The sequence below is a fragment of the Patiria miniata genome, unplaced genomic scaffold, assembly GCF_015706575.1.
Source record: "Patiria miniata isolate m_02_andy unplaced genomic scaffold, ASM1570657v1 HiC_scaffold_6, whole genome shotgun sequence".
Classification (NCBI taxonomy): Eukaryota; Metazoa; Echinodermata; class Asteroidea; order Valvatida; family Asterinidae; genus Patiria; species Patiria miniata.
The window spans coordinates 1,738,402-1,762,279 of record NW_024037073.1 but is presented as its reverse complement, the minus strand read 5'-3'; the positions used below and the strand labels follow the sequence as shown (position 1 = coordinate 1,762,279).

At 39.6% G+C, this 23,878-nt stretch overlaps 1 protein-coding gene across 1 annotated transcript in view; it reads left to right on the top strand.

Moving 5' to 3' along the window:
• The first annotated feature begins 1,245 nt into the window (after positions 1-1,245).
• LOC119742681 (sodium/potassium/calcium exchanger 3-like) overlaps positions 1,246-23,878 on the top strand; it is a 60,031-nt gene continuing 37,398 nt past the window's right edge. Inside the window, exons 1-2 of the mRNA XM_038218838.1 lie at positions 1,246-1,830; positions 16,117-16,284. Of these exons, the coding sequence (XP_038074766.1) occupies positions 1,728-1,830; positions 16,117-16,284 (271 nt within the window). The 5' untranslated portion in view covers positions 1,246-1,727. The remainder of the gene's footprint in view (positions 1,831-16,116; positions 16,285-23,878) is intronic.

Sequence of the window (23,878 nt, the reverse complement as noted above, 5' to 3'; positions counted from 1 at the left end):
CTTTTTTAGGCCTAGGCTGTGCTGCACTACTCGCTCCATGCATGGAGGAATGAAAAATACCCTCCATGCCCACCCAAACTTTCGTGTATGACGTAGGTCACAAAAATCAAGAATAGAATTGTACACAATTACTGCCCATAAGGACTTGTGTAAATATCACACACACAAGATTACAGGACAATTTTGCGGCCCCTGATATTTTTTTTGTACACTTAATCCACGATACCAAATCTGACCCCGCGAGTTATTATTTTCACACTCATTTTACTGCGGATTGTCGGCCTGAAAGTTCAGCCGTGCATAGCAAGCTCGATTTCTTTTTCCTTGATAATGCCCCGTATTGACGTCACTTCCCAGGGTTCACGTCACCATGGGAAACCAATTCCGGTCATTCAATTGGCTGAGAGATTATTTTTATTCATCAGCTGACTTGCATAGCGCGCATAGCATCGTCCGTGTATGGCGTGTCAAACGTTGCAATATTCAACATTTTACAAGTATCATGTTCAATATATTGTGCGATGTTTAATAATTATGTGTTCAATGTTTTGGTGATATGTTTTCCTTCCTCCTTTGTATTATAGACCGTGTTACATCTGTTTACAGATTAGATGTTGTTGTCATACTGTTCTCTTCTGTACTGCATGCGCATCCCTTGAAATGTGATTGGTGCCAAAGTGGTGACATATTAAAATTGTTTTATGTGGGCAAAGTAACATGCAAAAATACTTCAATGTTTGGGTTACCTGTTGGCTGTCCGTTGGTATGACGTCACAGGTTGCACGGCGCGCCTATATGCAATGTTCATGTGTTCTATGTTTCTCAATAAATATGCAACGTTGAAATATGTGTGCAACGTTTTACATTGTTGAATATAATTACATTTGTATATTGCATTGGAGCATAGAATATATAATGCATAAGTATATGAAAAAAACATTGAACACATAATGGACTTTGCGAACTGTAAAACATAATAGCACACATATTTGAAATTGAATATAAATTTATAAAACATTACACCCTGTTTTGAACATTGCAAATATGTTTGTTAAAATCGCACTAATACATTGAACATTGCATATACATGTGGACACGTTGTATAAAAAAAATTGCACATGGGACTTTGAGCATCGCATATATTTGCAAAACTTTGAATATTGCAACGTTTGGCACGCCATATCCCTGTACATGGACATGTATATACACACATGTACAATGTACATTGCGTACTTACGTCGTACCCGGAGATTCACGTGCCTGTATTTTGAGTGCAGAAACATTGTATGTAAAATAAAAGGCCGGGTGCAAACGTCAATTTAAGTGCCGTGTGCGTGCGGTGTATGCCCCGTGCTCACTATTCAAACATTGATTCTCACAATACTACACGAATACACTCTGTGTACTACATCATTTGGACAAATATTTTTCCACATTTCTCGGCAACGAATTCATTGGGCTTGGATTATGGAAAACCCGAACTGCTGGTGTCAACTGAGGCCCTGACGTTTCCTTCCGTTGGTGATTCTACGAAGTCAAAGGTTTTACTGGTCGATGAGGCTATTTCTCCGGAGGTGGTGTGGTTGTGCACGGAATCAGCGTGTTATTGCTTGTCACTGCAGCGGGGATAAAGCTCGGGAAATACCCACAAACAAGTAGAGACCGCTCCGCTGTGATTTGTTGTCTCGGGCTTCATAACTACATCGTGGAACTAAATTAGGAAAAATATGAGGCGTACACGGGGAAAGTTTATGGGAAGGAGGCTGATGTTTCTGGCCGTTATATTCTTCATTGCGACGGCGTTGAGAAGACTTGGAAGTGATGTAAAAGGTGAGTTTGGTTTAATTTTTGACTAGGCCTAATTTTTTTTACTCGCAAGAAGAATTGCGACCCCCTGCGTCGTTGTGTTTTGCCCGAATAAGGATGTTTTATGGCTTTGCGCTGCATAATACTAGCTTTTGACACGGTGCTGATTAAATGCTCGTCCTTAATAATATCTGTTGGTTCCCACGTGGAGGTAGAATTGGTTCTCATAATAAATATTAATATTCTAATGGATGGGCCCTAATACTGATATAATATATATTTAATATGTAGACATCATAGAAAACAGCACTGTTAAAAATAAAAGAAGGATGGAGCTAAATATTTTGACGTATCATTTGGTTAGGCCTGGTCTACCCAAACTACAGGAATTCAGGACTGTAGAATGGTAATTAAATTTAACCAGACATAATTGAATGAAATGAAATTAATTCCAGTACAGTATCTAAAACTTTAAACGTGTATCGTATTCTGTTAGACAGCATTATGCATTCATTTTCGAAGAGAATGTGGGATTATCCGTCAGTTCAACTTCAAGAGGTTTGGAGGAAAAAAGTTAAACTCTAGTCGCTGATGTAATCTGTGGTAGTACAGCTAGAGGTACGTATGACATAACCAAGGCCGTAGCTTGCCTGGTGGATGGAATTGGAGAGTCATTTTTACCACGAAGTGGACCTTTTCATGTCTAAAAACAGTTGATTGCGGCCTACGGGCCTGATATTAAACTGAACTTAAATGACTGAGTTTCACGAAGACTATAGTTCTAAGCAGAAAAGTCAATACGTAGCGGTTTAATTAATTACGGAATCCTCTAATGGTCAAGGGCAATGCGATTATTCTCCTTGCAATTAAACTGTCTTATAAGCAGAAGGCTTTGCGATGGATCTCATACGTCAATGATAAGGCTTTCAATGGGTTGACATTGGTTCAAGGACTTCGGTTTAAGACAGGCACCATCCTTGAATCTGCATGTAACCCGAGAGAAAATCGTCGGCCATCTAATAAGGGTGCAAATTTCTTGTCAACAAAATCTTGTCTGACGTCTAGTGGTCAGGCAGCTGACGACTACCAGTTATCGATTGTGCTGTTGTACTCCACGGCACTTATCCTTCGCTACTTTACATCGACCAATTGTCTACCTACTTCGAATATACATGTTATATTTGCGTTAGGATTCCTTGATGGTTTCTTTGTGTAGCTTAGACTATAGGCTGTATCATGGTTTGACCAACGGACGCCTACGGGTTGGGCAAATTACAGTATACTTATCTCAGTGGAAGACGATTTTGGAATTCGGAATAGATGTAGCAAAATTATCAGAAAAGTCTGTTTGGTTGTACATTTCAAATATACAGTTTTGCAGGCCCGGGATCTTTAAGATACCCATTTTGTGGGGAAAGCTGTTCTTCCTGGGTTGAGGTCGATGCTTTCATTTGAAAATTAAAGTTTATCTAAAAGTAGAACTTGAACAAAAAACAGAGTCCAATTTCACTGAACTGCAAAAGCAGAAAACATTGCTCAGTTACTGAACAAAGAAGTTACAAGCAACATATCACACATTCGTATATTCCGATTACGTGGTTTCGTAAAGCAAATATATACGTTGTGCTTAGCAAATTTCCGTGCTTATACAGCAGATCCATGACGTACGTTGCCCCCAGAGGTACCGTGGAGGCCTTAATGCTCTACTCCCATTAAAGTTTCCATGACTGAGGAGACTAATGGTCGTTATAACAACTCATTATTTCCATCCATCATAAATCCATTAAGAACCAGATTTGATGGGTTTTTGAAGGTGTGATGATGCTGTTATGGGGTTATCAGTCACAACACGTATACCGTAGAGAAATACACAGTATGGGATACCGATACATTATGTTATCTGTGACGGATGAAGCATTAAGCCTATAGCTGAAATTATGTTTCGAACCCTTGGGGGCGCACTACCCCTCAGAATTAGGGCCATAACTATTTTCAAAATTGCATGTTTTGGTCACGTGATACCGACTCTCAGCAAATTGCTGTACTCTGTATGTACTGCATGTTTGTGAATTCTGATGGGCGCGGACATCCGGGATTTTATTTTTACATTGGCTTATCTAGGTCCCAGACCTCTGTTCTTGAAACTCAATGGTTCTTTAGTCTGGAGTGCTGGATGGATGGTAACACATAGCAACCGATGAAAACTGGTGGGCAAAGAATTAGATGTTTTCATCAGATGACGTCATTTCCGCCCTGACATACGATATTTCGTCCCCGCACAAACTTGGGATAAAGATACGAGTGACGCGACGGACATGTACAAAAGGTTGCTGCTTACCTTAAAATTTGTTAAACGTGGCACTGGCCATAATTAATAGCAGAAAGTACCACAAAGAATCAATACGGCTTCGCTGACTTAGAGATCGTGTTTATCCCGAGTGACCATGACCCGCTATATTCAACGCAACAGTTCGAATCCCGAATTATAGGTGGTTTATAATAATTGGTTTACTGTACACGGATTACCGCACATGGGCGTCGCCTGGATTTTTTTTTATTCTTTAATTTCCCTCATCTGAGAGTACAATCCACGAAAAAAAGCCAAATGTACTATTTAAACCTAAATGCTGAGACAGCTAACCTCAAGGTTTAAGTGTTACTGTAAATATTGTTCCATTCCCAAATGCTTTGACACAGCAAGCAGTTGTGAACTCATCAACGCTAGCTTTTATTTTAGATGCTAGCTTTCTGCAGACGCAATCAATCATTATTGTAGTGCGAAAGTAACGTTCACAACCTTAAAATTTCGAAAGTACATGTATTGTAAGTACATGAAAACGATAGAAATTGTTACCCCGTGCAATCTTAATCGCTATTAGACAGTACACTTTGCAAACATTAAAAACACATGAAGAAAAGAACCTATTCACAACTTTGTATAAGTTTTTCGTGTAAGCTTTGTAGACCCCCATATCGTTGTGTTAAAAAAAAGCACCCCAAAATAGTTTGAAGTGGCTTGGTTTGAGATTACGTAACATAACAAATGCTATCGACCTTGCAACACAAGTCAGCTAATGTATAGCAAGGTGGGCGCGAGGTTGGCCTTTGACTGCCCACATGGAGCGAATACTCGTGTTTAGTTCGCCTTGTTAACATTGACAAAGCAGTGGTAACGTTGACAAAGCAGTGGTCGGCACTATCCTTTTTGTTGCCCTGGATAGCGGTCGTCCACTAGTTGACGAGCCGTGAATATAGCCCACTGGTGTGACGACAAAAACACGCTGATTCCAATTGCTGTCGTCGTCCGTCCTTAAGTTTTGACCTTAAGTTTTGTCACCGTTAATCCAAACCTTCCTTAAGTTAGGCCTTGAATACTCAAGACTTGCACCGTAATTAATGATATGGCCTCCAGAACAATGACGACATTATTGCCTATTGTATTAAAAGAAAGTCATAATACAAGTGTTCAGAATGTTTACAAGAGAAATGCATGTCACACTAATTTGTCCAAAAACATTTTGCATACTGCAGCTGTGCAGTTTTTATACTCCCTTTAAAAACACTGAAGAAATCGCATACCGTACAAAACGTGCGGGCTTCACGTTTTAGGTTCATGAAAAATTTATAGTGAAAAGGTTTAAATAGCTTGTACCATTATTTATGAATGACTGTGCTGCGACATTGGCTTCTCCCAAAGTTGTTGATTTTTTAAAAAAGTTATCTCATGTTTTATTTTTGTTACCAGCGCTCTCACATGGGACTATATGTGAAGACGTTTATATTTTTATGGGCTGTGAGTCTTTGTAGAACCACGGACCATGGTCCGTGGTAGAACCTGCTGGGTTCTGTGGTCTTTTGTGAGTCGTATGGTGTAACATACCAATAGGTACATGGGTCATTCACTCTGCAGACGTCACTCTATTTTATTGCAGACGGCACGACTTTAGTGTCATAATATATAGCTAGGACTAAACTCTGCAGTTTACAAAACATTGGATATTCTTTTCCCTGACAATACTCTTCCAAGAACCAACGTAGGATAGGAAACGAAATTTAAGAGCATATAGTGCTGCATACCAAAGTCTCGAAGGGCTTCTCAATGATTAGTATTACCCCTGTTCATCAGGCAATGAGACAGTTTCCTGCAGCAGCTCAAGATCAGCGCAATCTGGTGTCTAGCCTCACGGACTCATGGGTGAAGAAAGGCAATTGTAGCAAAGTATCTTTCGCAAGAACACAAACGCCATGTTCCATGTCAGAGTTCGAAACCAACTAATTATCGCACATAAGTTACTTAAAGAGTCCATGCGATGAACATTTCTTGGGAACACATTTTGTGCAACTTTCCAAACCTATTTGTCATCCTTTTTTGGTTAAAAATTGGACTTCTTTACTATAGATTTTAAGTTGTGCATGCTTTTCTGGACAACTGAGGTCACTGTTGCTGTGATGTCATTTCAGGAAGACACTGTTAAGTTCAGGGGTTTGGAAAACATTTGAAAGATTTGTGAGAAAGGTTTGCTCATTTGCTTACTGCCATGCATGTACTGACACAACAACGAATCACCAAAGAAAAGAAAATTTAAAACAGCAACATATCAAAAATTCTAGCAACTGTTTGAGCTGAAATAGCTGTAACATTCAAGGTTCTGCCCGGAATGACATCACAGTTTTGCTCATGAATATGAACATTTACATTTAGCATAAAAGCAAAAAAAAAAGTACTATAGTTTACGTAATTATATTTTCTCCTGCGACCTAATAAATGCCGTTGCGATCTCTACGATCAGTGGGTGCGCTTCGTGTTTCATTCTAACCTCATGCTCAATAAAAAAATAAATAAAAAAAAAACCTGTCACCTTTACTACCAAAATAAAAGCTGTCTTTTCTTTATCAACACCAGTGCTGACTTGACAGTTTGTGTAACAACACCGCCAAATACGTTATCATGGTTCCTATAACGTGCTATTTCATCAGTCTATACCTGGAAAAATGAATGTAGTTATAGAAACAGCAAACAATAATTGTAAATACTCTGTTGGTTCACATTTGGTATACCGCTCTCGTTCGTTTCCTGTAGTTCAGGTGCGCCAAAGTCTCCATGATTTTCGTAACCTTCACTGGAATGAAAAATTAAATCACACCACGTCAATCTACCGGCATTTAATCCCCAATACGCCCGTAGCCGCCTCTAGAAAAGCAAATATTAGTACACAGATTTTTAATCAAAAATCGATTAGAACGACTCCCCTGGCTTTCCTATGTCAACCCCCGTAATTCCGTCAATCCATCTTGTCCATGACTACCGCTGGAAAGCCGGACACACCAGGCATCATAAGTAAGACAAGTTTTTTTGCCGCTAGCGAGGGGAATAAAATTAATTGGCGAGCCATTTCGTCTAAACCCCATTCGGCACGAGGAGGAAACGGATGGATGTATTTGCGAAACGCAGGGAGACAAGATGCTGCCGTATACGCTCCAATACCAATATTAGTTCACCGGGGACTGTTTGAAATCGGCCGCCTTCCATATCAATTTTAGTTATCGGATCAACAAAAAAACAGGCAGCGATATTAATCCAATTATGCAATGGTAGTGCGTGGCCGGTAGTAAATTGCAGGGATTTGCTGGTACTGGTAGTGGTAGGAGGAAAGCTCAACTCCGCCCCTTTAATGTGGATGAGAGACATGGCACTGATGGAAAGTTGTCACCAGCATGCGGGGAAGCACGCATTAAGCGAGGTTAAAGATCCAAGACGGATTGTATGCAGCTGTTAAGCACATAATTTTGCTAATCATAGAAAATCTTGCTTAGAAAAAAGTTTGTTACCAGCCAAATGTTATGCAGTTGATGCTGCTTGGGACTTTTTCTGGGTAGAATTTTGATGAGCGCACAAAATCTGCTTAGATTTGTTTCCGCACAGGGCCGATCCCATGGAGCTGCTATTATAGCCGAAAATATTGCTTACTTAATTTGTGTGCTAAAGGCAAAAACCAGCAAAGTACCAATGGGAAGCACTGTGCATCATTATGGTGTTTGGCTGGTAATACTGTTTTTTTTTGCTTAACAAATCTATTAATGTGCATGCTAAGCACTGATTGTGCTTACGGAGCTCCAAAAATTGACAGTATCTCGGATTAACGACTTTGACAAAAATGATGCGCTTGCTCGCTGCGTTTGTGCTATAATATAGAATGCAGAGAAAGCAACGCTATTATAGTATTATGACCAGCAATCTTACTTTTTTTCATATGCATAACTGTTACTTGACACCAAAGGCCAGAAAGAGTTAATATAAACAATTTCAAATGCTGAAAGAAATTCAGATAATTTATTTTAATTGATTGCGGTTTTGGTCCACATATGGCTTGGAAATCGGCTGAATTCTGTCGGTATCCATATTCGAAAACAGAAACACCAAATTCGTACATGAGCTAATTTTGGTTGAGCTGAACTTGTTTTTCCGGTTTAAAATACAGAAGATTGCTCATAAAGGTATCAGATTTTGGTTCGTGATCCAAAGTTTCCAAACAGCGGGAAGAGGATGAACATACGGATGCGATATGATAGAGGCAGCGGGTTATTTGCCGACCTTTTAACATTCCTGGGCCTCAGGCCTCATACCAGGAAGTTGATCGAGGCACACTTACGCCACGTGCAGCTTGTCAAGGAATGCGCCAAGAAAATTACCACCGCCCGCGGGTCGGGTAGGCGGAGGAATGCTCTTGGTACACCAGTGTTCCATCAAGTTCGCTTTGGGGTTGATATCATGTGGTCATGGGGGCAAAGGCTCTCTGCGTGAGAACATTGTGATCAGACGCCGAAGAGCTGATGGAACATTAATGTTGTAAATGCATATACTTCGATCGAATGGTTTAAATGGTTCTGAGGGTGAGTCAGTCCTTTTTGCACCTATCTCACTGACTGACTGACTGACTGACTCCCCAATATCACTGACTGTTACTTGTGTTGTGGTTATACTTGTAGGCTGGTGAAGCAGGCCGGGCAGTGTTATTGTATAGGAGCACCCTATAACACAAATGAACGGGTTAACTCCTGCCCATTTTGTAGACCAGATGCATGAAAAAAAACCTTCCATTGAATAGGGTTTTTTTTTTTTTTTTTCATTAGTTGAATATAATTTTTGTGCGCTCTGACTTTTAGAGATCTCGTCTGAGTCGTGAATATTGAATACCTTGTTTTAGCTGTTGCAATCTGTTGCAATCAGCATTGTCTAATTTCTATTGCTAGACTCTGTTTCGTTTGGTTAAACAGGATGCCGGATTAAAACCCAAAGGGGCTATGATAATATCCTTTTAGTGCTATAACAAGAAAAATGGGCATTTCCCTGTCAAACAACTCTGCTTCATGAGTCTTCAAATCGATAGTTTATTTTAAATATAAATCTACAGTCTGTTTCAAATGTAATTATGATCTTTTCCTCGGTACTGAAGTTGGTCCATCCAGTGTGAAATGGGAGAATCAATAATAGTGTGCCTTGTTTTCAACGGAAACGAACTTGGTAACTTATCCTGCAAATCACCGATATGAACACTATACCAGAAAACACAAATCAACAAGCTTTCTAGCACATCGATTTCTAGCAAATTTCCCGTCCATTACTCGGCGACAATCGTAAGGTTAAACTTGGAAATCACGTCTTGCTAATCAGTACCTGAAAACCAACACCCCGTATCGAAATCAAAGTTCAGAAATTGTTGATGATGAAAACAGATGATACCCCAGAATGACTTACCAAACAGCCTTGGACTGTAGACCTTACATCTTATTATAGTGTCAGTGGTAAAGCCTGCTGCCTAGAAGAGGAACAAGATGCAACTGGATGAAAAAGTCGTAATTCATTTTCTTCATATGGACCAACATAAGCTTCCAGGAAGTGCTATCGGTGTTTTTAGACATCAACAGGAAAGTTTACAAGCCTGTAAACCAGCAAATGCAAGTTTACACTGGGGCCCAAACGTCTTTCTCATCACAGCTGAGGCGGGTAGCCACTTTTGGAGGTTGATTTGAATGAATTTAACTAACGTAAAACATATTTCTGAGAACTCACTGTGTGTTTTTGCTCAAACTGGATAAGTGTTCACCTGTACATTAATTGGTATTACTAGAACAATAATGTACGTGCACATTGCCTTTTGGTCTTTTGTATGATTTTTTTCATGTGCTGGGCCCAGAGAGAGACCAGCCTTTAGTCCTCTTTAAACCCGTTCTGACTCACCGACTGTCTGTTGTGACTTAGCAATGTCGTTGGCTGGTGAAGAGAACCGGGTGGTGCTATCGTACAGGATTACCCGGTAATCGGCTACTGTCCGGGCCCATTGCTCACACCAGATGCATGAAAAGACTTCCAGTGAATAGATTAAATGTGGCCAATTCCGGAAATTTGGACAGACACAAGTTTAATGAGCTGCTAACCAACACCTTAATTACCTTGTACGTGTACGTCATGTGGTCGGACGTACGGTGGATTTCACGGAATCGCTACATTGTTATTCTGAAGGTGCTAAATTTACCTCACGGAACCCCTTGAATGCAAGACATTGTTATATGCAACAAGAAAAGGAAACACATCAGGCGAATGTTTTGGAGTGGCCGCGTTATAAAAGGTTCCCTCGCACGTGCATAGCCGGTCAGAACTAATCGATGAGGACGGAATAAGCAAGCCGCAATTTTCTTATAGCGAAATCAGCTGCTGTGTATCCATTCAGAATAGCTGTCAGTCCAAGCTGTACAGCGAGGGCTGGGTGGATCTCACCCTAATTTGACCGTTCACGTTTCCCCTCCAGCCCCGGGGGACGGGGCTGCACCACGCGGTCAACCATCGCTAAAGCTGTATCCAAAATACCGGTCGATGACGGCAAGGGATCGTAAGATTATCGGTGACGAGAGGCTACGGCAAGGAAAACCGGACCATTGGGAGATCGGATGAGACTGATAGGAAGATGAACCTCTTGACCCTCGCTGCTTCGCGGAAGACACTATAATCAGAATTATGCAAGACTTTCTGTTTGACGTCACTTGTTTATATCCGGATTCTCTGAAGCACTCAGTAATCATTTCGTTAGGGACATTATATCGTTGATAATGATGTTCTGTTGTTTTCTCCACTGATTTTGGATTACGAAAGATAAACCCTTTATCCATCTTAGATGTTATTAATTGCCGGTATGTTTTTTATGCAGTAGCCTTAACAGACGCAGAGTATGCCAGAAATTTGATCAAGTTCTTACCATGTTAATCCGATGTATATTGAAAGAGCTACGGGCTTTAGCATATAGATGTAACAACTGAATACATTATTATTATGCCAGCCATCCAATACCACAAGTTTGATATGATTCATGTAGTAGTCTGTAGGCCCTGTACTTTGCCAGGATTGAAAATTGATTTTATAAAAAGGCAAATTGAACGATTACCAAGATTTCAGATAATTCCATCTATTAAAAAAAGGATGAAAATGATTGATGTTTGAATTCGTTCAGAAAGTGGACGAACATTACAATTTAACTTGTTCCACTTTACAATAGCGGCATTTTACACTTGAGACGCACCTTTGGTGTTGACATCAGTTCATTTGGTACTTGTGTGTGTTTAACCATCAAAAGATGGCCAAGGAGGCTACGGTGCTAAGGTTTTCCAGAGTTAAAAATACATGAAAAAAAGTCAAAATGTTGTTAATTCTAACTTTACCAGTTCTGTATTCAGTCAAAACAACCCGCAGTGAAACCATGCTTTCGTGGGGGAAAAAGGTAGTATAGAAAAGAGTATAATTTTTATCAACATTTTGACCTAATGCATTCCTTATCAAAATAACACTTCCGATAGCGTGTGCTGTCTTCAGCTTAAGTTTCGCTCTCTCCATAACTACATTTCAGCCACTTGATGCTAAAGCACATAACAACAAATGGTACTTTGTATATAGGGAAACACTTTGTAGTAAATTGTTTGACGTTAGGAAGACATTGGGCATAAGGGAGACATTGAACATTGGAGACATTGGGCATTAGGGAGACATTGGTCATTAGGGCGGAGACATTAATTTTGAGTGTCCTCTCTAATGCTTTAACTACCATTTCTAGAAGGGATGTTACCTCCGAAAGTTACTTTAAATGATTCCTTAGGTCGAGAATAGTACAATTTAAAAACGTCGGGGAGGGGAAAGTACATTGTATTCAAAAATGGGGTTGTGCGAGGGTTTTTGTTTAAATTTTTGCACACAAGTCTATGGGAATGCCTCCCAAAGGCGCCATTCTTGGTAATTGATTCACATGATTCTTTGCAGGAATCCTGTAGTGAAGTGTAGTGTAGTGAACTACGATTTCTTTAACTGCCCTTGGCCTTATACCGTAGTTTATTGCATCTGATCTCCCAGGAAATGAACTGGTACCCGCAAGGCGCACAAAATCTATGGACTCTATTTGTTTACCGTGGTTTATTCAACTGCCAAATAGAACGCACCCGGCCAGGCGTAACTAAATCACATATCGATCCAAGGGATTTTTATTAATATTATTTTTCCTGTAATATAACCGCGATGTTTGTGGCACGACCGCTTTTGTCCGTGTTACACTTCAGTCAGAAAACTGAGCGCAGGGAACGAGGTCGCCCGCTGACCGTTGGTATGCGACATTTTGAATTGGAATCTCACGCACGTGGTGGGTATGGCACGGCCAGTTAGTGGGTGCAGACTATAGGGCGCAAGGTTGGCTTTAAAGGTCGCATAAGTGGCTTGTCAAATGAAAAGTCTTGTTTGCTGATTTATGCAAGTAAGTGCGATTGTTCATAATCTACATAACTTATTGTGTTTATACCAAATTTCATTATGAATTTGCCAGTGATTATCATGATAACTATAATAACGAAGGGTTATCATAATAAAAATGAAAGGCATTTGTATGGCGCTTTATGTAAAATGCATGAAAGTGCCCCACAATAGAAAACGATAAAAACCATGGTTTCGTAATAAAAGTTAGAAAAGATCATTACTAAGCGTCTTCAAAACAATCTAAATATTGTTGAACAAGTTCATATGGTATTTTGATTTTTATTGAAATTAGTCATTTAAACGGGTTCGATGATCATTTTCCTTAGTTTGTTCTCTATGGATAGTCCATTCAGTGTCTGGGTCTATTACTTTCGCAGTCTCACCGGACAGTTTGTAAACTTATTTCTCCCAAAACACTCAAGTTGCAACCGAGTTTCTGTTTTCAGAATTATTCAGTTCATAACACGTATTTCTTTCTACCGTCTTTATAATAAATGCCCGATTTTGTAAACATTGCACGTCACTTCATTAGTGTTAAATGATAAGAGCTGTTTTGTTTTTGTTTATAATAAGTTTTATAATGGTTAATAATTTTAATGGTGCAATAAAAAAAATGCATTCAATTTACAAGAGAAGGAAAAACAACACGTATTTCTGTTGCCTCGGTAGACATACCAATTGTTGTAGTCGATTAAATAGCTCAGCGCAACTTTAAATTGACTCACAGCCGGCCTCGCGGGGGATATCTGACATTGATCCACTCCATACAGCCCGAAGCACCACAGCGACACAGATTGCGATCTATGTTCCTTGAAATGTTCAGCACATGAATGATCAACGATGTTGATACTGAAAAAGTATGAATGAGCCTTGATGAATGATCTGTGATGAAAGATGTTGATACGGGGAAAAGGTGTCTTCCTCGATTTTGTTAACAGATTAACGTTGACGCGGCAGGCCTGGCCTTTTGAGGTATATTTGGTTTCACGTGATTATTCTCACCGAAGACAATTCATAAGTGAGGTTGTGTAAAGATGTCTTTTCTATTTTGCCAGACGTCAGTAAACCCTGTATGTTGATTTTTCTTTGTCGCTTTGTCAAGCTATGTTGCCCTGCCAATGTTGAGGAAGTCAGTTGACAGTTGTATTTTTGTGATGGCCTCAACTGATATTTTTGCTAAATCTTTTCCTGGTTGTTCATTTTACTCTAGGTCAGAAAGGAAGTCGGCCTATATTTCCCTATAATGTGTCTTTTATTAGTACAGTTATATATACATCGATCTAAGGAGTTTTGTCTGTTGGTCTATTCAGGGCCCATTGTCTGTTCTTCAATGGAGAGGCTTTTCTGGCGTCGCACGTACGACAGTTGTTTCGTGTTACCAAAGTGCAGGCGTGTGAGGGCATGACTCTCAAATGTCAAAGTATTAACTTAGCGAGCTATTTTAGGTATGCTGTCAGAATTCTCTAGTATTTCAGATGACATTTTGCGAAACTGCGTATGTTGCGGCCATTAAAGTTTCATGCGTGGACTTAGAATGGCGTCTGTACCCACTCTAATCGGATGTGAAGAGTGTGCAGCGGGCCAAGTTATCTCAACAAGTTCGTCTGGCAGTCATGATAAAGCAATAAAAAATGTTTTGACTTTGTTTGGTTTTATGCATGAACCCTGGTCCATGGTTTAGAAGAGGGATTGTTTGTCTTTTTATAAACTTCGTGAAAGTTTAAGTTGTTTGTGTCATATGTTTTTACAGTGCTGGGCTAATAGACAGACGTGGGTGCGCTGAGTCGGCGCGTAGTAGACCTGGCTGATATTGCAGCAGCGAACAAAATTAAATTATCGAAGATTTATTAAGACACTGTTAAAGATAAGTAGGCCTGCTAGCATTTTGGTATTGGATCTCTCGAACTGCTCTCAATTTAACAAAATCGACAAGATTTAATTTGACCCGTATCCTTTGGAGTAGTCAACACAGCTGTCCAATAAAAATAGACCAGAAGCGCGCCGCACGCATAAAGTTCACATACAGGGTGAGTCAAAAAACACGAAACCCAAATGTCGGGACTATTGTTTTAGTGAAGTTCTGCATGAAGCACTTTCAAAATCTAGGATATGAAAGCCCAATTCATAACCTTTCTTTTAGTACAAGAATCATTCAAATCACTTATGTACTTTTTAAGTTACGGACTTTTAAACACAAATTTTGAATGATCATTCAATAAGACATACTCTGGTTGAACTTACATACCATCGTCCACATGTCGTTTTTACCCGCACAGATTGTCCAGTTATTTCTTAATCAAATATTTGTTCTACGAGAACCTAAATACAAAGGCCGCCACATGCATTCAAACACTTTCACATTTCTTCTAATTTACAGTTTCCCTTCAAACGATAATTACATACAACGGAAATAAAGTATGAAATCACCGGCGAAAGCACTGTGCGGTATCATAATAATAGCGCCCCACGGGACTGTGCACTTGCAACGTATTTTTACACTTCAATTGAATTTCTGACGAATCATTTATATACATGCACATGCGTCTGAATGATCAATGCATGCGCGAACATTATCCCGTAGGGCACTTTGAGGATGAATAGTGAATTCCACCACGCATAAGACACGTTCGGTATCTTTTTGACGGTCCCATTCAGTATCTTCTGAAGGGTGCTGGATCTCTAGAGATTTTGATAAATATTAAACCTATCAGCGAGGAAGGTCCGGGACTCGGATATTTGATTATTTTGTAACTCGAAACATGATTGGGAAATATGAATTTCGTTATGGTTAGGCACATTCTGTGTGTATGTGCTGTGTCTGATGTTGGAGCTATAAGGAGATCATTGTCTAATGAGACGTGATGGGAAATGTGATCAGGTCATGGCCGTTCGATGCTAACATTTGCACTTTGGGAGGAAACATTCGATGACAATCAAAACAAGTTGTAGAATTATAGAAAACTAAAAAGCTAGTTTTGTTTTCCAACTGCACATGCGCACATCAAGATTGTTTGATCACGATCTTCGCTACGGGAGAAACACAGCTTGCAGATAATAACGTTGGCCTTTACAAGTTTATGGGAATAGAGGTATAACCAAGTCTTCAATCTTCATTCGCATTGAAAATAGAAATACAGGTTGCTACTTAAGTGGGAGCATTATAATACATGGCGCAATCAAACATTTTTTGGATTATTATATTTTGCACTGATAAACTGTCTTCGAGTTTCGTGCCAACCCTTTGCAATTTCGCATAACACAGCGAATTGTTTCTTTAATGAAAATATTACACACAGTGCAAACGTTGAAGTCTTTTTGTGCGTCTACAAATTAATTATATCTCTTGATTTTTACTCACATTTCAACTGTTGTGTGAAGAAAAAAAAATCAAATTGTCACTTTCAAGGTATAAAGTAACCTTTTGCATTGATCGTATTTGCCATAATGATAAAGTCAGGAGGTTTCAACTTATTTTTAGTTTGTCTAAATCATAGCCAATCTCTGGTTTTTTGGGTTCTCCACAGGTGAAGATGTTCAAGACCACGACACAGGACAGTTAGACGACCCTGACCGCCATGGTGTATTCCTCCGCCGGTTAGCTTCCGCGCGTTACACAGAGGTACCGGGCGTAGAGGACGAACGCAACGAAACGGGAAATAACGCGGATGAGGACAGAAACTGCACTCCGCCTAGTACGTATAGTTTTGGTTTTCCCGTTTTTTTTGCTGGTCCCAGAGGGCCAGCCAAGTGTCCTCAAGTGTCCTCGACCGACCGACCGACCGATCGACCGACCGACTGACTGACGGACTGTTACTTGTGACTTAGCCTGTTCTGGGGTTATTCGCTGGTGTAGAGAGTCGGGTAGTGCTTTCGTATAGGATTACCCCTTAATGTGCTTAATCCGTTCCATTGTGTACACGAGATGCATGGAAGGACTTCATTTTTATTACATTGTCTAGATTTTGCGCGCTCTGGGACCATCTTTATGAGGCTTGCCTGGAACGTTTGCGATTCCAATCTCGAATATTCAAATTCTTCCTGTAAAACCAATTTACTGCATTTTCAAGAATCCATTTCGTCCTTGATCAAATGATTTCAGTTTTCAAACAAGTTAAAACCACGAGCACACCTATTGTATTCGTCATTTGAGTGTTTGATGCCGTTTCGTCTACGCCAAACCATAATATTCAGAAAAAAATATATTTGCCTCATTTCGCACAATTTAATCATACTTCCGTTCAATGTCGTCATGCATACTTTACGTGCTTTTTATCTTCAGCATTAATTAGCTGTTATCAAAGCCAAAGTAAGAATGACTTTCCACTATTTGATTCTTTTCCTTTTTCGTCCCATTCATGATTTTCTTTTGGTGAATGTCACAATTCTCGGAGTTCAGTACACATACTTTGTCCGATGCAGTGCGAACGAATGTACGTGCTTGAGGACAACAGACTAACACTTAATTAAACTCACGTCATACTATCTTTAACTTCACACTATTACATTTATTGATTCAAAGTGAATTCGATTTCCGAATTTGTCATTCGGCAAAAGGAGGGACAAATTCAATCGGTAGGCCTATTGAGTGACGAATACTCATGACACAATACTAACAAGGTTGATCAAACATTGAAAATGACTGTTAACCGACAAAACTGATTGACAAAATGCGTCTGAAATTCGTCGGAGACAAATTTCGATATTAGAATTGGTGAATTCGAATTGTAAAAATTTCAAAATAACCCGGAAAACCTATATTAGTTTACAAACGATCGCGAAAGGATATGGAATAGTGTTACGAGTGTGATCGTAATAACATTATATCCCGGCCAACACCAGAGGTATTGTATAAACCCCCACCTGCACTGGTGTACCGACACTTACGAGGAAGGTGCCATATTCCGGACACCTTAAGGTGCCGACTTGTAAATAATTCGGTGTTGGGTATAAGCAAACATCATGTAAGATATACCTTCACGGTAATCCTAGACTGCGATAATAATTGCATTGGCACTCAAGTCTGAGACCGGGAAACGGGACGCGCCTTAAAATATTTACGGTCAGTAGTGCAGTCAACTTGCCGTGGTGTATAACCGAACTTGTGTTGGGAATGACAAACAATCCAAAACATAACCAAAAACAAAAACAAATCACCAACCCCTAAAACCCGTGCAAACAAACAAACAAAAACATCAGAAAAAATGATCAGAAAGAATGAACGAGATTTCAGACTTAAAATTCGCTATTTCTGAGAGTAATATGCGGTAAAATAGTTCTCATCAAGTTACGATATGGAGTTGCTAGTGTTGTACAAATACGCATATTAAACTAGCGCAGCCTTGACGCCGTTCGGTCGAGATAATACTATACCTCAAACTTAATTCTTCATTCCTGCCGATACACATTGTCATCCGCCTTAAATATGCCACATTCTGAATATAAAACCCCCAGAATGGATAGTATACGTTGCGTAGCAACGGCCTACCCTGCCGCATCTGATACTCCTACAAGCTAATTCAACCACGTCAATAACTTGTCCTCGATTTTGTTCTCTCACTTCAAAAATAGATTTTACGCAACCTTCGATTTTCAGCGACAACGATCTCCTAAGCGCTACATCTCTGGGCTTGATGTTAACGGGGAGAGTAGGGGATCTAGTCCATATGTGAAGTCCAACCTACCCAGAGGGTCAGATGACGAGAGATAATAGAACTCGCTCCAAACGCGCGTGGTTTTCCAAATTGTTTTACGCATGACATGATAGTGTACCGTCAATTTACACTGCAGGTATTCCTTAATTGAATCTCACGTCGCCAATTATATTTGGATCACCGCCCGTTGCCGCGTTCACGTTGCCCTGGCATACAGGCGCAGCTTAACGCGTCACTCAGCCAAATTAAATAATTGTTTGTGCGTGCTGTCGCTGTTTTTAATGATAACATTATTCGAAGTCTTGGAGTTGTGTAGCGCGCGTTTAATGACATCATCTGGTTAGAGCGAGTGTGATGTTCAGCGTGATAATTGTTAATGGTTGAATTCACGGACGAGACATTATAGTTATACACTATATAAGGCTGTGGGGGCAAAAAGAAACATCGCTGGCCCATACACTCATTGAACATTTTGATTGGAAAGAGAATGAGTTACATCGTGTGTAAACTTCGTTTGATTAAGAAACACTTTATTGCTTTTGTCACACCATTTTCTGAGTAGAGATAGTAGAAATATCACTTTTTTCTTTTAAAGCAGTTTGTCAATCTTAAATGTGAAGATTGTTCGAATGTATATATTTTTTTTTTAATTAAAGCACAATGTGATATACAATTTACATCAAAAACCTGTTCATGTCTCTGTACCCATTAGTGGCGTTGCTCCAGCGCCCATCGCACTCGAGAAAAAAAGTATTTTCTTCAGGCAAAGCTGATATGAAACCATACCACGAAGACAACAGATATTCAATAAAAGTCAGAGAACTGAAAACGTATAGCTTAACCAATGACGTTCGTCTGATTTGACGTCAATGAGATTTGAGGTTATTAAAATGTCATGGTATTTGCCGTGCGGATAATGTCAACCCCAGATGTGTTTTTTTAAGTAAAGAAAACGCTTTTTGATTGAAAGAATCTGACAGAAAATACATTGTTGCACAAGAATATACTGTCGACATAGCATCAAGAAAAAGTCATTTCAGAGCATCTGTTATTTTCACGCCATGACATAACCTCTTGTATATATATATATTTAAGTCTTCCTCGTTCTTTCCTCCAACTTCTCCTTTTCTCTGCCACTCGTGTCCTCCTCAAGGAGCGGTTCAAGGATCGGGTGAAGAGGCAGCAGAAGTGTCGAGCGTCAAAGAAGCTCGAAATTGGCTTCCAGCGTCTTACTTTCTGTTGGAAATTTGACATTGGAAAGGAAAACAGACTGAAGTTATAGGGCTCGTAAGATTTAATATCACTATAGTGTGCGTGAGATTGCACACTTCACATTTTTTTTTTGCATTGATTGCCATGCATGATGCGTCCTTTTTTGTTATTCCTTTAGAGTGTAAAATAATGACAGTAACCAATAGCCACGTATCCACATCACCGCGGAAAGGTGTTTTGGGTTTATGATTTACTTGTAAGTTTGCCTCTGTGGTTTTCTGTTTGTAATTTAATCACGATTTAAATTGCTTGAAACATTTTTTTTAATTATTATTCAAAAGTCGAGCAAAAGTTAACAAACTACATAATACGCTCGTAGTAAGAGGTGTTAAAGAACTTTAACCCAATTGTAATACATGCACAGTGTGCGCTGATGTTATCTTGTGGATCATTCCATCCAGAATGCTCTCATCTCCTGGTAGTTGATATATTCTGGTTGGCTACACTGTTATCAACTTCCCGAGGAGTGTTGTATGCAAATTATTGATTCTTGCATGGATGCAAGGCACGTTACATATATTCCTAAAGAGGGTTTACATATATTCCTAAATAGAGTGCCCAGACAGCACATAATCAAGTACAATGTAGTTGCATATATATACAATCAGCAAACTTTGTTGTTTGAACAGAAATAACACTTCAACAGATGACAAAGTTGTCTTCCATAGTGGTTCCTTCACTCAGTTCAGTGTTCCATAATTCCATACATCCCTCGAATATAGTAGAGCTATATTAGGATACAATTTCTTTAAAAAAAATATTTTAGACTTTTAAAAGGTAAAAATGCAATGCAAAATAAAACGGTGTTGAAAAATACAATACGACAAACATAACGTTTTGATAACTCAAACAGCCCCCCCCCTCAAAAAAGAAGAAAATCGAACTAAATCAAACAAAATAATCTGGTTTACATTTAAAAAATACAGTAGCTGTAAAGTTTCGGCCGCACCATAGAGCTGTATATCTTTATTATACTTATGGGCCGCACCTATCAATAAAATTGACGTCAAATATCAATTCAGATTAAAACATCGTGAAATCGGCAGGCATAGTGTTGATTTTACAGGTGTGATTGTTTAGTTAATCTTCACTATCCCAACGCATATCGTGGAATATTTTCATCAAAAGAATTTTGCCGCGTGAATCGCGCGTTCGGTGAGCCGTGAACGATTATCGTTTCCCGAGTTCGTGTATACGCTCTAGCTGCATTCGGACACCCAACGGGATGTAACGTATCTTTAATATTAATTATACAGTCCAGTCTGAGTAATCCAATCGGTGTAGACCAGTAAATAAATTGACACAGATCCCATTGATAACTGCGGCCCTCACTTCAAAGCATCAAGGAAAACACACAGCTTTCCAAGGTGTTCGAGACACACATCAAACTAAAGCTTATTTTATCATTTTTTTACGTTCTGTTAATTTTTTTTGGGCAGCTCTATGGGTTTAACCAATAACCTTTTTGAGACTTTTTAATCCAAAGATGATCACCCCTAAAAGTGGTTCTGAGGTCCGTCGCCATTTTGAAAAACGATCCCTCCACTCAATTGGCATTTAGAGCAATTTTAGGGCCTAATTTCATCCAAATTTCACAGAAATACAAACTCAAAGTCCTGTGTAGAGAGCCTCCACCCTTCGGTTTTACAAATCCTTAACTGCTTGGGCCACAAAATCGTCTAATAACAGAGGATTTGAGGGCATGTAAATCGTGAGTTGGCCCGCGCATGGAATTTGGGGCCTATTTACTGGCCTGCAACCTTTACGCCTTCTGTATGACCATGTATCAAACCGGTGTATAGCGTGTGATACCGTGTTAGATACCTCTCCGAGTTATTTTATACTCCCGCCACATTCATCGCTCTGAGGTAATTAAACTTCCCTCGGTGTCTTGCGCGCTAACGCGTAGCGGTGTGGAGAACTAGATATGCCTGGCTTCGTTGTAATCAAACCATATAATGGATCTGTTTCCTCGCACTCGATACAAATCGCTTCTATCGGCCGCAATCACTTTTTTTTCTGCAACCAAGTGTAGTCGCTGACAAAACACGCATGCATCAGTTGTTAACGGAACGGTCATTGGACTTTCATTCCCTTTAATATGAAAACCTGAAATCTGAACGTTAAAAATTTACCATAAATCTCGTGGTATAGTATTCAGTCGCGTAAATGTTGCACGCATATACGTATTATAATGGTAATTCAAACGACTATACTTGGTTGCAAATTAGAAGCGGGGCTCTGAACTTTGGTCACGCCCCTAGCTCATGACATTGGCGAACCTGTATGAATGGTATATTATTGACTGGTACCAGCCTTAAGATCCTCAGGTTGTCCACGCATGCGCAATGTAAATGTCGGGCTGCAGACTGCCTCATTACACCAAGAAACATTCGAATGGGAATAATGACGACCAAATTTAGAACGTTTCTAAACTTCTGAAATTCTTTACTAATAATCTACCTGCACAAAAGACGTCTTAAATTCGCTTCGCTTTCGCTTTGGTATGAATCTTTCATGGTATACTTGTCATTAAAGTCACAGAAACGACAAGTATATCACACAAGAATGAGTTTCTTGCTTTCTTTATTATACCCACTATATACTATATACGGTAGAGTAGATTCCGCGATTTGTCGTGGCGGCGCTGAATTTATGTGGCATCGGTGTACTTTAAGTTCAAATCCAATTTATCTAGTGATTCCTATTGGTTTAAAGGGCCTTTCACGTGGTTTTCGACAGCATTCAAATCAAAGCCGGGTTTTTGTATACAACCCATCCTACCATACGAAACAATTTCTGTGTAGCACTCGACTAGATATTTCAACCTATTTACCGATGATCCTTAAAATGGGTTTAATTAATAAAGGCATGCGAAAGGGCTGCCCATTTTTTGTGTGAATAAAGTAAGCATGGATAAAGTCTGTACGCGGGACGTTCTGAGCTGCGAGTGTCCGGTATTTATATTTCTAAAAGTGAAACAGGATGTCCAGGCGATTCACACATTCACAGGAAACATTCCCCAGTAGGTCTTTGATAGGTAACTGTTTACCACTATGTCACTGAAAGTTGTCTAGATTGAATTCTGCGAAACATTACATTGTTAACGCAGCAACATGATGCTGCCACCCAAGGCGGCATTTCGAAACGATATCCCTGACAGAATCGGTTCACATCAGTCTCTCTTTAAGTAGAAAGAAAAACAAATCCATTGCGGTCTTTCTCAAAACCCTGTTCGAATTAGATTTGTTGAAGAAACCAACAGCATGCACAATTTTTCCCCCCATGTTTAACATCTTCATGTTGCTTTAGTAATCACACATATAAAAAATTTCCCGCGTCTGCGGTCTCTTGCGGCACCAAAGTTCCTGCAGATTTTGTCACATCACGGTAGTCCAACTCGCCATTCGAGGAAATACAATAATATCCCTTTTGACGTATTTTATACCCATGTGGTTCGTGAATAACGAAAGTAATATACCACTCATGAACACGGAAGACATGGAGGATTTAATGTAATCAGTTTGAAATGTCATTTGTTTTCTTTATATGTAAAGACTGCTCATGATCAAATTTCTCGACTGCGGTATAACGTCTCAACGGATTTTCATTTTAGTAATTGAATCATGGTATTCAAGTATAGGGAGATCCGAATTCTACCGACATGAAATCGAATACTTCGTTTAACAGACGAATCTTGAGAAAGTCCAAAATGCTGCCCGAATCGACAGTACCTGGATAATAGCTCTAAAAGATTCGCTGTCAGAATCAAAGTCAGAAATATGTGTGTGCAGTTTCCCTTTTGGTGTTTGAATTTGCCAGGATGGGTATGTTTCTTATAAAATCATGCTAGGTTAGTTTAGAGTTAGAGTTAATTGGCATTGACCACACCAAGTTCATCAAATCTAAACCGGACATGACAAGAACAGGACACGGGCAACCAGAACACGACAGGCGATTTGAAACTCTTTTTCTCCGGGCAATAAAGAACGGGAATAACTGTAGTTCCATCACAGTTGCAAAATGAAGTTTCCATAAACCAACCCAAACTGGCCTCCAACTTAACCGCGTCCCCAGATGAAACTTCTTCATGGAGTATTTGGTGATCAATGCAGTAAACATTCACAGTCTAGGAACTTACATAATATCCTGTTCTCAATAGACGAATTTCAGATTAGCATTGAAACTGGAGCTGTCGGTGCTTTTTCAAACCATTGTATGAATAATTGAACAAGAGAAAGCGCGGGACCCTCGGTTTGAGTGTCAATTTGAAATTCGTCAATACAGGGTAAAAAAAGCACGAAACCCAAATGTGGGGACTATTGTTTAAGTGAGGTTCTGCATGTTGCACTTTCAAAATCTT